Raw genomic sequence first — 13560 nt, 5'->3', positions numbered from 1 at the left:
TAATCATGGAATTGTGGGTAATGTTAGACTAGGTCAACTAGGCCTTCTGTTGAAGAGCTATCACTGTTTATAGTATATGTATTGTTAATTTTAGATGTGGTAGTCTATAGTGTATGTGTTATTTTCTGTATTTATGTTAGTGATTTTTGTTTTATTGTTAATTGTTAAGAGTTCGTTTATTTATGTATTTATCTTGTGTTATGGTGATCTTTCCCCTGGGAGAGGGGGACCCTCCATGAGGAGGGTCAAAGGTTTTAGCAACCCTACTGCAGTTTGTTTTTTCTCCTTTGTATGTAAGTTTGCCCAATATATACATATATATGCAAAGAGAAAAAAATAATCTTATTATTTTTAAATAAATTATTTATTATTTATTAGTTTATGGACAGACAGATAGACAGACAGATTAGACAGATTTAGATAGATAGATAGATAGATAGATAGATAGATAGATAGATAGATAGATAGATAGATAGATAGACAGATTAGATAGATAGACAGACAGATTAGACAGATTTAGATAGATAGATAGATAGACAGACAGACAGACAGACAGATAGATAGATAGACAGACAGATAGATAGATAGATAGATAGATAGATAGATAGATAGATAGATAGATAGATAGATAGATAGATAGATAGATAGATAGATAGATAGATAGATAGGACAGACAGACAGACAGACAGAGATAGATAGACAGACAGACAGACAGACAGACAGACAGACAGACAGATAGATAGATAGATAGATAGATAGATAGATAGATAGATAGATAGATAGATAGATAGACAGACAGACAGACAGACAGACAGACAGACAGATAGATAGACAGATTTAGATAGATAGACAGACAGACAGACAGACAGACAGATAGATAGATAGACAGACAGACAGACAGACAGACAGACAGACAGACAGACAGACAGACAGACAGACAGACAGACAGATAGATAGATAGATAGATAGATAGATAGATAGATAGATAGATAGATAGATAGATAGATAAGACAGACAGAGACAGACAGACAGACAGACAGAGATAGACAGACAGACAGACAGACAGACAGACAGACAGATAGATAGATAGATAGATAGATAGATAGATAGATAGATAGATAGATAGATAGATAGATAGATAGACAGATAGACAGATAGATAGATAGATAGATAGATAGATAGATAGATAGATAGATAGATAGATAGATAGATAGGAAAGACAGACAGAGACAGACAGACAGACAGAGATAGATAGACAGACAGACAGACAGACAGATAGATAGATAGATAGATAGATAGATAGATAGATAGATAGATAGATAGATAGATAGATAGATAGATAGATAGATAGATAGATAGATAGATAGATAGATAGATAGATAGTTAGTTAGTTAGTTAGTTAGTTAGTTAGTTAGTTAGTTAGTTAGTTAGTTAGTTAGTGAGAAAGAGAGTGTGGCAGGGCGGGGCCGGGTCGTGATCCTACACACCCGGTCCCGTGTTAGGCTAATTAAGCCTTCGAGAGGGATAAAGGTTGACTGCAGAGGATCGTGCGGGAGAGAGAGATCGTTTACGGACATGTCCGTCATGTGTGTGTTTATGTCGTCTTTTAAGTTTATCATTAAACAATTATTTGTATCGTCAAGCTGGTTCTCGCCTCCTCCTTTCCATTGATCACGTTACACTGGTGCCGAAACCCGTGAAGGAGGAGGGGTTAACGGTGGCTTAATTAGCCTAATACGGGACCGGGTGTGTAGGATCACGACCCGGCCCCACCCTCCGCCCTGCCACAGAGAGAAAGAGAGAAGGGAGGGTGAGATAGAAAGAAATACAGATTGATAGAGACACAGGAAACCTCAAAGATAACATGAACAACATTTTAATATTACATATAATAGATGATTTCATGTCTACAAATTTCCCCCCAAAGGTAAATGGAATAAATTCAGCAACAGACTAAATGAATTACATATTTGAAACATTGGCCATTTTATTTAACAATAGACAACCAAACAGGAAACAGAAAACAGAAAACAAATCAACGAAAAATAAAAAATGTGGTCTGGTTTGATAATGAATGTAATGTATCTGTAAAACGAAGACAACTTGCCAACAAAAAACTTAAAGAACCAGCCAATCAGATGACAAGGCTCACTTACTCAAGCTGCCTGAAAAAGTACATAAGACTCATATACAACAAAAGAGAGAACTATTTTAAAGTAAAAAATGAATACAATTGATCAATCAATAGACCAAAACAAATGTTGCAGTCTGTATAAAATATTTTGAATGCCACTCCAAATTTGGAAATCTTACTTACTTTAACTCACATCTACTCTCTCCATACCCTTATAGACAAAAACATCAAGGGCAAAGGAAAATATCTACATGCTTTGTACATTTAAAAAGCATTTGACTCAATTTGATCATGATGGTTTACTTTCCATCTCCTACAAATTGGCATTGGTGGGAAAACATTTGATATTATACAATCCATGTACACAAAGAGTAAATGTGCAGTAAAAATGGGAAAAAAGTGCATTTTTCCAGCAGGGCCGTGGAATAAGACAGGGATGCAGTCTTTTTTTTTAAAGAAATTATAACATCTCTTCTTCCTTGAAGTAAAAAAACAATCAAATGATGCACTTCTTTTGGGATTTATTTTTTAAATCTCATTTGCATATAAAATTCTCGATTTTATAATTCATTTACATATGCAAATAGGCACAGTTATGTAACTTCACTACAGTAAAAACCTGTGCTTCTATAAGTTGAAATATGTAGAAAATATGAGAATGTGGGGCAGAGGACAAATCTCTGGGGGCAGATTGCTGCCATCTGGTAAAAAAAAGAAAAATAACATGACTTGAATGTCATGTTATGCCAGTAATAGCCAGCAGATAGACACAGTGTTCCATGCAGCGATCTACTGGGTAGTAATTCTAATTTGTTTTTCAGCTAATTTGGATACAGTTATTTAGACATTATAAAATTATTAGTTGTCAAAAGTTTGAATTTGTTTTGGGTTTTTACTTTATTTATTTTATGTCAGTTTTTGCAATAATGTCACATTATTAGTGGAAAACCTGACCTGGTGTTACAAAGAGAAAACATAGAACAATCATTTTGTTACCAATCATTTATTTCAAACATATAAATAACTCAAAGTAAATTAATAGTAATGTCAAGACAATTAACATTAATTAACAGAAACAAACAGCAATTAACTCAAAATTCAATTAGTGTATAAAAAAGTTTGTGTGTGAGAGTGTGTGTGTGCGTGTGTGTGAGCGTGTATTATCACTTTGTGGGGACCAAATGTCCCCATAAGGAGAGTAAAACCCAAAATATTTGACATTGTGGGGACATTTTGTCGGTCCCCATGAGGAAAACAGCTTATAAATCATACTAAATTATGTTTTTTGAAAATGTAAAAATGCAGAAAGTTTTCTGTGAGGGTTAGGTTTAGGGGTAGGGTTGGGTTTAGGGGATAGAATATAAAGTTTGTACAGTATAAAAACCATTATGTCTATGGACAGTCCCAATAAAACATGGAAACACAACAAGTGTGTGCGTGCGTGCGTGTGTGTGTGTGTGTGTGTGTGTGTGTGTGTGTGTTGTTGTTCTGCGTTCTGCCTTCTGGCAGTGTCAGTTATCCCAAGTATTTCTGTGTGTGTGTGTGTGTGTGTGTGTGTGTGTGTGTGTGTTGTTGTTCTGCATTCTGCCTTCTGGCAGTGTCAGTTCACCCAAGTATTTCTGTGTGTGTGTGTGTGTGTGTGTGTGTGTGTGTGTTGTTGTTCTGCATTCTGCCTTCTGGCAGTGTCAGTTCACCCAAGTATTTCTGTGTGTGTGTGTGTGTGTGTGTGTGTTTCTGCATTCTGCCCTCTGGCAATTTCAGTTATCCCATGTATTTCAGTGTGTGTGTGTCTGTGTGTGTCTGTGTGTGTCTGTGTGTGTCTGTGTGTGTTGTTTTGTGTTCAGCCTTCTGGCAATTTCAGTTAACCCAATTATTTCTGTGTGTGTGTGTGTGTGTGTGTGTGTGTGTGTGTGTGTGTGTGTGTGTGTGTGTGTGTGTGTGTGTGTTTATTTGTGTGCGTGCGTGCGTGTGTTGTTCTGCGTTCTGCCTTCTGGCAATGTCAGTTAACCCAAGTATTTCTGTTTATGTGTTCAGTATAAAAATCATTATGTCTATGGAGAGTCCTCATAAGGATAGCTGCACCAACGTGTGTGTGTGTGTTTGTGTGTGTGTGTGTGTGTGTGTGTGTGTGTGTGTGTGTGTGTGTGTGTGTGTGTGTGTGTGTGTGTGTGTGTGTGTGTGTGTGAGCGTGTGTGTGTGTGTGTGTGTGTATGTGTGAGCCTGTATTTATCACTTTGTGGGGACCAAATGTCCCCATAAGGATAGTAAAACCTGAAATTTTTGACCTTGTGGGGACATTTTGTCGGTCCCCATGAGGAAAACAGCTTATAAATCATACTAAATTATGTTTTTTGAAAATGTAAAAATGCAGAAAGTTTTCTGTGAGAGTTAGGTTTAGGGGTAGGGTTAGGTTTAGGGGATAGAATATAAAGTTTGTACAGTATAAAAACCATTATGTCTATGGAAAGTCCCAATAAAACATGGAAACACAACGTGTGTGTGTGTGTGTGTGTGTGTGTGTGTGTGTGTGTGTGTGTGTGTGTGTGTGTGTGTGTGTGTGTGTGTGTGTGTGTGTGTTGTCCTGCGTTATGTTTTGCACTCTCCATGTTTTATAGTCTCACCTCTTTGTAGCTGTGTGTGTTTGGTCTTTTCAACTGGCCGGTCAGTTATGACCGTGAACAGTAAAGGTGTCGCTGTTTTCTTTTTAATGGCCTCTAGACTTAGCGAATCAGGTCCATTTATTTTTATTAGTTATTTTTGTTTAGTTCAGAAGGCAAGTGATCAAGATGTCAATCACACGGTTCGTGAACATAGAGTCCAATGTGGTCCAAGGGATGGCTTGAGGAAGAATGATATGTTACTCACACTTATGCTGTTACTTTTTCTTGGAACATAAAAATAGATATTTTAAGCAGCTCTAGTCCATAGAATAACAGTTTATGAGCAGGATCTGTCAATCTTCATAAAGGACAAATACTATAAATCGTTATTAAAGGTTCAATATAAAGACATCATAACAGTAGTTCATATGACAAGTGCACTATTTTCCACTAAGCTTAGTGTTGTGTGGACTACTATTATGATATTTTAATGATGATGTTTTTTTTTTTTTTTTAACCTCTTTGGACCTTCTGCAAGAGCAGCGTTAGGATTCATGAAGAAAATATTATTTTCTTTTTGCTAGCCAGCTGACAAAGTCACGTCATTTTACAGATTACAAAAACTAAGATGACTGAAAGAGGCAAATTTCTAGCAATGCAGACACAATGTTTGTCTTGCACTGTGTGAACTTAAAAAAACATATCATTTAAAACCAAAACCAAAAAAAAATGTCATGCCTTAATTCAGTAAATTATTGCATTCAGCACCTGTACTATATTAAAGGACCAAAGTTTCACCAGTTTATGTTTCACCATTTTTGGATAGTCTCCAATTTGCATATAAGTGGAGGAGAGGTACAGAGGATTCAGTGGCTTGTCTCTTGAACTGTCTACTTCAACACCTGGATACCCCTGGAAATCATGCCAGACTTCTTTTTGTTGACTTTAGTTCTGCCTTTAATTAAATTCAAAGTCATCCGTTAATCAAGAAACTACCATGTCTGCAAGTTCCATCACCACTAGTACATTGGATTTATAATTTCCTTTCGAATCGACCACAAGTGGTAAAGGTGGAAAATGCATTATTGCTTTTTATTGTTTTCAACACTGGCGCCCCTCATGAGTGTGTACTTAGCCCATTTCTTTATATTCTCTATACAAATGATTGTCAGAGTCCAGTTACTACCACTCAATACTTTCTACCATTCTTGCACTGCTTAATAAGGACAATGATTCTTTTATGGACTATCAATGCTCCATAGCATTTTTTAGTACCATGGTGTGATGATAACTTTCTTTACCTTAATATTTCAAAGACTAAGGAACTGATCCATCCTTCCAGTATTATCATTAATGGAGAGATGGTGGAAAGGGAGGAACATTTCAGGTATCTTGGCATTACATTAGATAAACTTCTCAGCTTCAATCAGCACACTCTAGGTATTTACAAGGGCTGTCTACAGAGACTTACAGTTATTCGTAAACTTAAACATCTGACAGGCTAAAGCACATAACTGTTAATCAGAAGGTCGCTGGTTCGATCCCCACAGCCACCACCATTGTGTCCTTGAGCAAGGCCCTTAACTCCAGGTTGCTCTGGGGATTGTCCCTGTAATAAGTGCACTGTAAGTCGCTTTGGATAAAAGCGTCTGCCAAATGCATAAAAGTAAAATGTAATGTAAAAAGTATTATTGAGTCAGTTCTTATGTATGGTGCCATTTGTTTTTTCCATATGCTAACAGTTACCAATAAGAACAAACTCTTAAAGGTAACTAATCTAGTGTGAACAATTATTGGTATTCCTACCCTGAATTTATCGGACTGTGTTAATTTATATATGCTTCGGAAGGCACATACATTTTTAATTCGGACCATCCACTTTTTCAGTATTTCATCCTCCTTCCTTCTGGCCGCAGGTATAGGCTCCCCATGTGCAGAAAGGCCAGTTATGGTAGGAGTTTTGTTCCTATGGCTACACGAGCTTTAAACACATAGGTAATCAGCCATTATGATGCCATCGTATGCTCTGGTATTTGTATGATCTCGTGTTAATCTCGAAATAATCTAAATCTAAAGAGGACCATTATATTTGAGACCTCATCACCCGTGAACAGCCCCCTCCCCAATATAGCCACCGCCCCTCAGTATGTCTGTACACGGCCTTGATGTGAGTACTGCTTTGACGCATAGCTGGCAAAGTATTACGAAACCAAACAGTGTTGTTATTCATACAAAAATTTTTGAGCACTCCCTGTGTTTTGGAACATGTTCATAACAGTGACGATTACCTTTCTGTGTCCATTGATGTTGTTTGCCCATGCATTGCTATTTAGGTTTTCGTAAATTAATGTTTTAGATATCTCTATATTACTCACTAAGTCACTCACTATACCCTTGTCAAAACAAACTCAACACTTTGTTCTCACATTTGAACATATAATTAGTTGTGAACACTGGAGAAATTTTAGATAATTGTTGAAAAACCTTATAAATAATTATGCTGTGAAATTAATTAATTCTGATACTGATTATTACACCATTGCCTGTAAGATCATTACTATTATACACCAGAACTTACACCAAAAGAAACTGTTAGAAACAAAATATGAAATGTATACTATTTCAGTCACACATTTGTAAACATGTACAACCGTACAGAATGGTGTGAAATTCAAGATTGTGGGAACCAAATGTAAAAGTAAAAAAAACAAAAGGAGGGGGTGTGTGTGTGGGGGGGGGGGGGGTTGTCGATGATGTCGATGTTACCAAACACCAACTGTTCACTCACCCAGAATGTTTACATATTTCAAGTGCTTATCTTATGATGGGGTTTATACATTTAGGCTATATTTAAATGTAAATAAACTAAACTAATACATTTATATGTTCACTATCTTGTATAACTACAGTATATACATAAGAATTATTGGTTATTTGTTTTATTTGTGTACCATAATGTGCTTAGATTGTTTTCTTACTAAGAAGTATATATTGAATGATTTGATATCATGTGAAATAAAAAGGCACCACTGACAGAAATAAAAGTTTTCGGAACAACGGAACAACTCAGTTAACAAATCTGTGAACAGAATCACAATCTAGCATGGGTTATCTCTATCAGTATTATCAATGTTATTAAGGTCTGTGTGTTAATTATTAAGGGTTTATTTGTGTCTTTTCATTTAAGTAAAAGTAAAACTGTTCTTGAAAAAAACAAAATGATATTAACATTTCTCATCCAACTTTTAAGAAAAGTTTCCAAATCAACATCCAGCATTCAAGTTGGCTTTAGTACTGAGGATGCTTTTAATGTTGAGAGAGAATTTTTTACAGTAAAAACCAGAGACTAAAAACGGTTCAAGGAATGGAAACAAAAAACAAAAACAAACTATATGTTTTGCAAAGAATAGTGTGAAGCCTCCACACACGCTTGGTTGCCGCGGTAACTCGCTCAACAAGCCACGTGATAAGATGCGCGGATTGACAGTCTCATATGCGGAGGCAACTGAGATTCGTCCTCCGCCACCCGGATTGAGGTGAGTCACTATGCCACCACGAGGACTTAGAGCGCATTGGGAATTGGGCATTCTAAATTGGGGTGAAAAAAGAATTATTTAATGTGTACAGGATCTATTTAACGTGTTCACTAGTGCTCTTTAGAAACTGCTTTGAATGGAAGAATCATCCATTTTCATATCACCTTGGTAATATTGTGTTGATCATTTATAGAGCCATAACAAACTGGAATACTTTTCCTCTTGATATCTGTTTAATACAAATAAATCATCCTTCAAAAAGAATATGCAGAGATATTTATTGGCATGCAGATGTCAGACTAAACCGTAGGATGTATACTGTAATTGGACAAGTTTCTCAATATTGTGTTCTGTTTCATGAATTTTCATTCTTTTTAAATACATTGGTTTTAATTATTATTCCACCTAATTGCATGTTCAGGGGTGATAGGCTTTGAAATGTACTGTATATGAATACTTTAAATTGTATATATGCATTTTCTATAAAAGTTTCCACATTGGATACATACTGTTTAAAATGGTGGAGAACATTGCGGTTTCTATAGTGAATGACTCTTGCGGACCGGCTACCGCGAAATAGAGAGGAATACCCCCGATTGGACGTCTATTTTCCACTGAGAAAGCTGACAGCATCTCTGATTGGGTGTGGCAACAGGTGATTGCACACACTCTCTCTCTCTTTCTCACACACACACACACACACACACACACACACACACACACACACACACACACACACACACATGTTGTGTTTCCATGTTTTTTGGGGACTTTCCATAGACATAATGGTTTTTATACTGTACAAACTTTATATTCTATCCCCTAAACCTAACCCTACCCCTAAACCTAACCCTCACAGAAAACTTTCTGCATTTTTACATTTTCAAAAAACACAATTTAGTATGATTTATAAGCTGTTTTCCTCATGGGGACCGACAAAATGTCCCCACAAGGTTAAAAATTTCGGGTTTTACTATCCTTATGGGGACATTTGGTCCCCACAAAGTGATAAATACACGCTCACACACACACACACACACACACACACACACACTCACACACACATCCAGCCATCTATCCTTGTTTATCCAATAACTTGTTAGAAACAGCACACGCCATGATACTATTTCTGAAGTGAACTTTTTGAATTACTAACGAAGTCTTGGACGCATCATTTGTTTTGAAAAAGCAACGGCAGATTCTGATTCGTCGCGTAAGAAACTATTTTTTTTTTCTTTTTGATTTACTTGTTCATTGAACTATTGTAAGCAATATCACACTCGCAATCATGCTATATGGCCCTACATCAGCACTGCTGTAATTACCTATGGCACTAATATATATATATATATATATATATATATATATATATATATATATATATATATATATATATATTAATGTAAAGTATGGTAATGTAATTTAACGTATATGTAATTAAGTGTATGTAATGTTATGTGAAGTATATCAAGTTTGGACCCCAGGAAGATTAGCTGACTGCCATGGTATCTGCTAATGGGGATCTTTAAAAACAATAAACAAAACAATAATGCCCTTTCAATTCAGCAGATGTGAACGTTTTAAAGCACAAGTAATTTTTCATTATTTACTTGTTGTGGCAGGGTGGAGTGTGGTGCCGGGTCGTGATTCCCCACACGGCCCTAATCAGGCTAATTAGCCCTCAAGAGGGATAAAGGCTGACCGATGACGGCAGTGCGACACCTGTATATTACAGTACAATATGCAATGCAATGTTATGACTCCAGTCCTACTCATATCAAAGTTAGACATGGTTTATATTTTGCCCAAGACCTTTAACTAAAACAAACAAAATTCATAGATAAAGAGGTCATCCTTTTAAGACCAGCACCCTGTTCCAAAACATACTACTAATTCCCTTATCATTGCTGCAAAAAAATCTAATCAGTTTCATAGAAATGATGTCAAGTACGTTTTTTACTTCATAGAACTTTAGCAACCAACCTTTTCCTTGTCAGATTTGTACGTACTATTGATAAGCATCACAGCGTAATCTCAACCCTCAAGTTATCAATCCACCTCTTTAAATATGGACAAGTCCTCATAGTCCCTCCCAGTCCAGGCACTGACAGTCCAACCTCACACAAATCTTCATTTCATTTCAGGACATAAGATATTATGGGAATGAAAACCACACTCATCACAGTTCTAACTCTTCAGCTCACTTTAGGAGGTATGAATTTTCTGTTCTACATTTGCATATTTACAAGACATTTGTCATCTCAATAATTTGAACTTGTTAAACTAATTTATATCATGCCCTTCCCCAAGCAGGAGCAAGGAATATTGACCCTGAGGGGAAGCTCAAGCCATACTTCCCTCCAGCCAAACCAACACTGAAAAACCTCAATGCCCTCTGTCTTCAAGGCAATGGCCGCCCCAGATATCCTGCCAGCTATATTCCTGCTTCAGGTTACAGTTATGTTCGTCGCGCTGGAAACGCAGTGAACAGAATAGAAGCATGGTTCACTCAGTGTTGCCACAGAGGAGTGGCCCAAGGATACAAACAGATCCTTTGCTGCACCAAACAGGCTGTGAGTGCAGAACTATGACAGACATGCTGCCAGTTAAAAGTTGAACACATTTGGCTGAACTTACGTTATAATTATCTTAAATACCATTTGATCAGAAGACGTATGCTTACATGTTTGAAATTATCTTTGGAGACAAATATAAAGTATACATTTCTTTATAAAAACTAACATTTTACTTGAAAATAACTTTTAATGTATGATTTGGATCTGATTGTGAAGGAAATGCAGCCAACAAGTGCCCAAAATATATATGGGAGGCATCCCATTTGGATAAAGGGGGGCTACTTTGAAGAAGCTCAAATATAAGATATTTTTTAAACTGATTTTTTAGTTTACGCTCTCGTCTGATGTATCTCATCTCATCTGCCTTGTCTTTGCAGTGGGAGACTGGCCTTTCCCAGTTTTGTATCGAGGAGTACAGCACCATGACTTTGGTCCACAAGTGTTGTGAGAAGAAGCAGCAAGGCAGGTGGAACTGCTTTGAAAAAGAGGCTCCTAACCCCTCCTACCAACGCCTACCTGGTTACATTGCGCCCCTTATACCAGCTGACAAACTTTTTATCTGGGACCCCAAAAAATGTTAGTGCAGGTTGAGTGGAAAGTTGGAAGTTTGTCAACAAGAAAGTGTCAATAAAAGCAATACATGGAAAAATATATTTTGCCTTTTTTTTTCTCTCCCTATTCAAAGCTTGCGCAAAGATTTTAAACCATTCTCCAACATTTTTATCCAAACAACTTTATCTTATACTTACATGGACAGCTTCTTGGCCTTCGTGACAGCAGGACAGAATTGTTTATACTTTACAAAATATTCATTGTGCAGTTAATCCATTGAAATATGCATTGGAAATACATTTACTGTGATCAAGTTTGTTCTTAAAATGAAGGGGTTGGTTATGAATTTGATACATTTCTAATTTTAATTTCAACAATATATTACAGACAATTACTTTTACAGGAATATATAAATATATATATATATAGGGTACGCATTGGTAAAAAATTAAAATAAATATATATATATATATATATATATATATATTTATTTTAATTTTTTACCAATGCGGTACCCTCTCAATCAGCTACCAAAACATACTGTGTAAACAAAGCTTTCTGTTAAAATTTAATGCATTTTTTATTCAGAATTGTGGACAAGTATGACCTTGCCTCAGAGTGATTTCTGATGAATTTGAAAACATGACATTTCGCAACTGTGTATTTGCCAGGATGTTATTTGAATCTAATCCAACATAACAACAAGTGTGAGGAGGGTTCATTTTTTTGTAATTCAAAAATATTGTAGCCCTAATTAGACTTAATGGGGAAAAAAATATTGCAGCACTGATTTCATTTACAGTTCAATCAAGAAAAACATTTTTAAACAATTTTTATAATTTAACATATTTCAATGACAAAAAACCAACCGCAAAATGTAAAATAATATAAGGCTTCACCAAAAATGTGCCACTCTGCCAAACTCAAAATGTGTCTCAAGCTACTGATGCATATTAATAAAATGCGTAAAAGCAAGCAGCTGAGAGCTGATAAAACATGGAGCTTTGTCTGGTGAAGAAATGAGTAAGAAATAAATGTAATCACCATTATAACTTTTTATATTGTGGTGATTTTGATCTTTCTATTTAGCAGATTTCTTAGATAAAACTGGACTTTACACATATAGCAAACTACCTAAAACTTAACAAAAACCCTTTTCAAACAAGCAAATTAAAGCAAACTACTGCTAAATAGCAGATTGGGTGTGTTTTTTTTGTTTTTGTTTTTTCCAAAGAGCAGTGATTCATTTGTTGACAGTTTAATGAATTTAAATGAGCTTGCACAAGCTTGATTTGACAAGTTGGTTAATATGAACTGAAGGGATTTTCATACTATACGATATTGTACTTTTCAGAGAATTTCTCAGAACTCAGTGCTGAAACTGGCGTTTGTCTTGCTATGTTGGATGTGCTTTACCAAGATTTACAAAGTAATCCCTCAATTAAACATGATGCAAAATATTATTCCCAGCAAAACTGACTAGTTTGCAAAAAGACATGGGAGTATTTCTCTCATGCACTAGCGTACTTGGGCAATGCATTGAGAGATAAAATTTTAATTGTACGATGTGTGAACAGGCTTGATATTTTGGAATAGGTTTCAACCAGTGAAGATAAGGATGATCCGTGATCAGTGAGCCATGTTTAGGTTTTATTTTCCACCCATGAATTCCTATCACGTAAGAAAACCAGAGTTCCTCATAGCTGATGTTGTAAATTTCTCTGCTGTGCGCAGCTTAACCATGCTATGTTTTAGATAAGGCCTAAAAGTAGTCATCCAAAGTTACATCCTCCCTAAACAATCACAACACCTGTTTCTCACACTCACGATACTGGAAACGTGCTAGAGAACCCTGGCAACATTTCAGATAAGCGTTCAAAACATAACCCTGTCTGGGTAAAGTGACATGAAAATGCTGATTACTTTCACCACATTATCAGTATTAGTAAACCTCACGTGAGAGTAAAGTCTCTGTGAAACAATTCTGGGAATCAATTTACATGCTGATGTAAACAGTGGGCCTTAAAAGTGTTTGAACACTCAAAGCACACTTATTATACACTTACACATTATATAATGAAATATCAAACCAAGTGACAATCAATTTAATAAAGCTCACACAAGCACACTTTTGAAGCCAATCATTTTAAAAGTTTGTTAGG

General features: G+C 36.0%; 1 protein-coding gene across 2 annotated transcripts; it reads left to right on the top strand.

Moving 5' to 3' along the window:
- Positions 1 to 10352: 10352 nt before the first annotated feature.
- On the top strand, positions 10353 to 11487 carry LOC127651096 (extracellular matrix protein 1-like). Of its 2 annotated transcripts, none has more exons than XM_052136819.1 (3): positions 10353 to 10482; positions 10581 to 10843; positions 11224 to 11487. In XM_052136819.1, exons 1-3 carry the CDS (start codon positions 10428 to 10430, stop codon positions 11425 to 11427), a joined length of 522 nt encoding a protein of 173 aa, XP_051992779.1. In that variant the 5' UTR covers positions 10353 to 10427; the 3' UTR covers positions 11428 to 11487. The 2 variants fall into 2 exon arrangements, with proteins under 2 accessions (XP_051992779.1, XP_051992780.1); XM_052136820.1 differs by having other exon boundaries at positions 10357 to 10482; positions 10584 to 10843.
- The last annotated feature ends 2073 nt before the right edge of the window (positions 11488 to 13560 follow it).

This window comes from Xyrauchen texanus, chromosome 10, assembly GCF_025860055.1.
Source record: "Xyrauchen texanus isolate HMW12.3.18 chromosome 10, RBS_HiC_50CHRs, whole genome shotgun sequence".
In the NCBI taxonomy this organism is placed as follows: Eukaryota; Metazoa; Chordata; class Actinopteri; order Cypriniformes; family Catostomidae; genus Xyrauchen; species Xyrauchen texanus.
Note: the sequence above shows the minus strand (reverse complement) of the source record. Positions and strands in the feature narration are given on the sequence as shown.

What these genes read in the sequence shown, in the direction of transcription:
- LOC127651096 (XM_052136819.1), top strand. Translation starts at nt 10,428, where the DNA reads ATGGGAATGAAAACCACACTCATCACAGTTCTAACTCTTCAGCTCACT. An exon ending in TCTTCAGCTCACTTTAGGAG is followed by an intron (nt 10,483 to 10,580) that starts GTATGAATTTTC and finishes CCCTTCCCCAAG; the next exon opens with CAGGAGCAAGGAATATTGAC. An exon ending in TTTGCTGCACCAAACAGGCT is followed by an intron (nt 10,844 to 11,223) that starts GTGAGTGCAGAA and finishes TTGTCTTTGCAG; the next exon opens with TGGGAGACTGGCCTTTCCCA.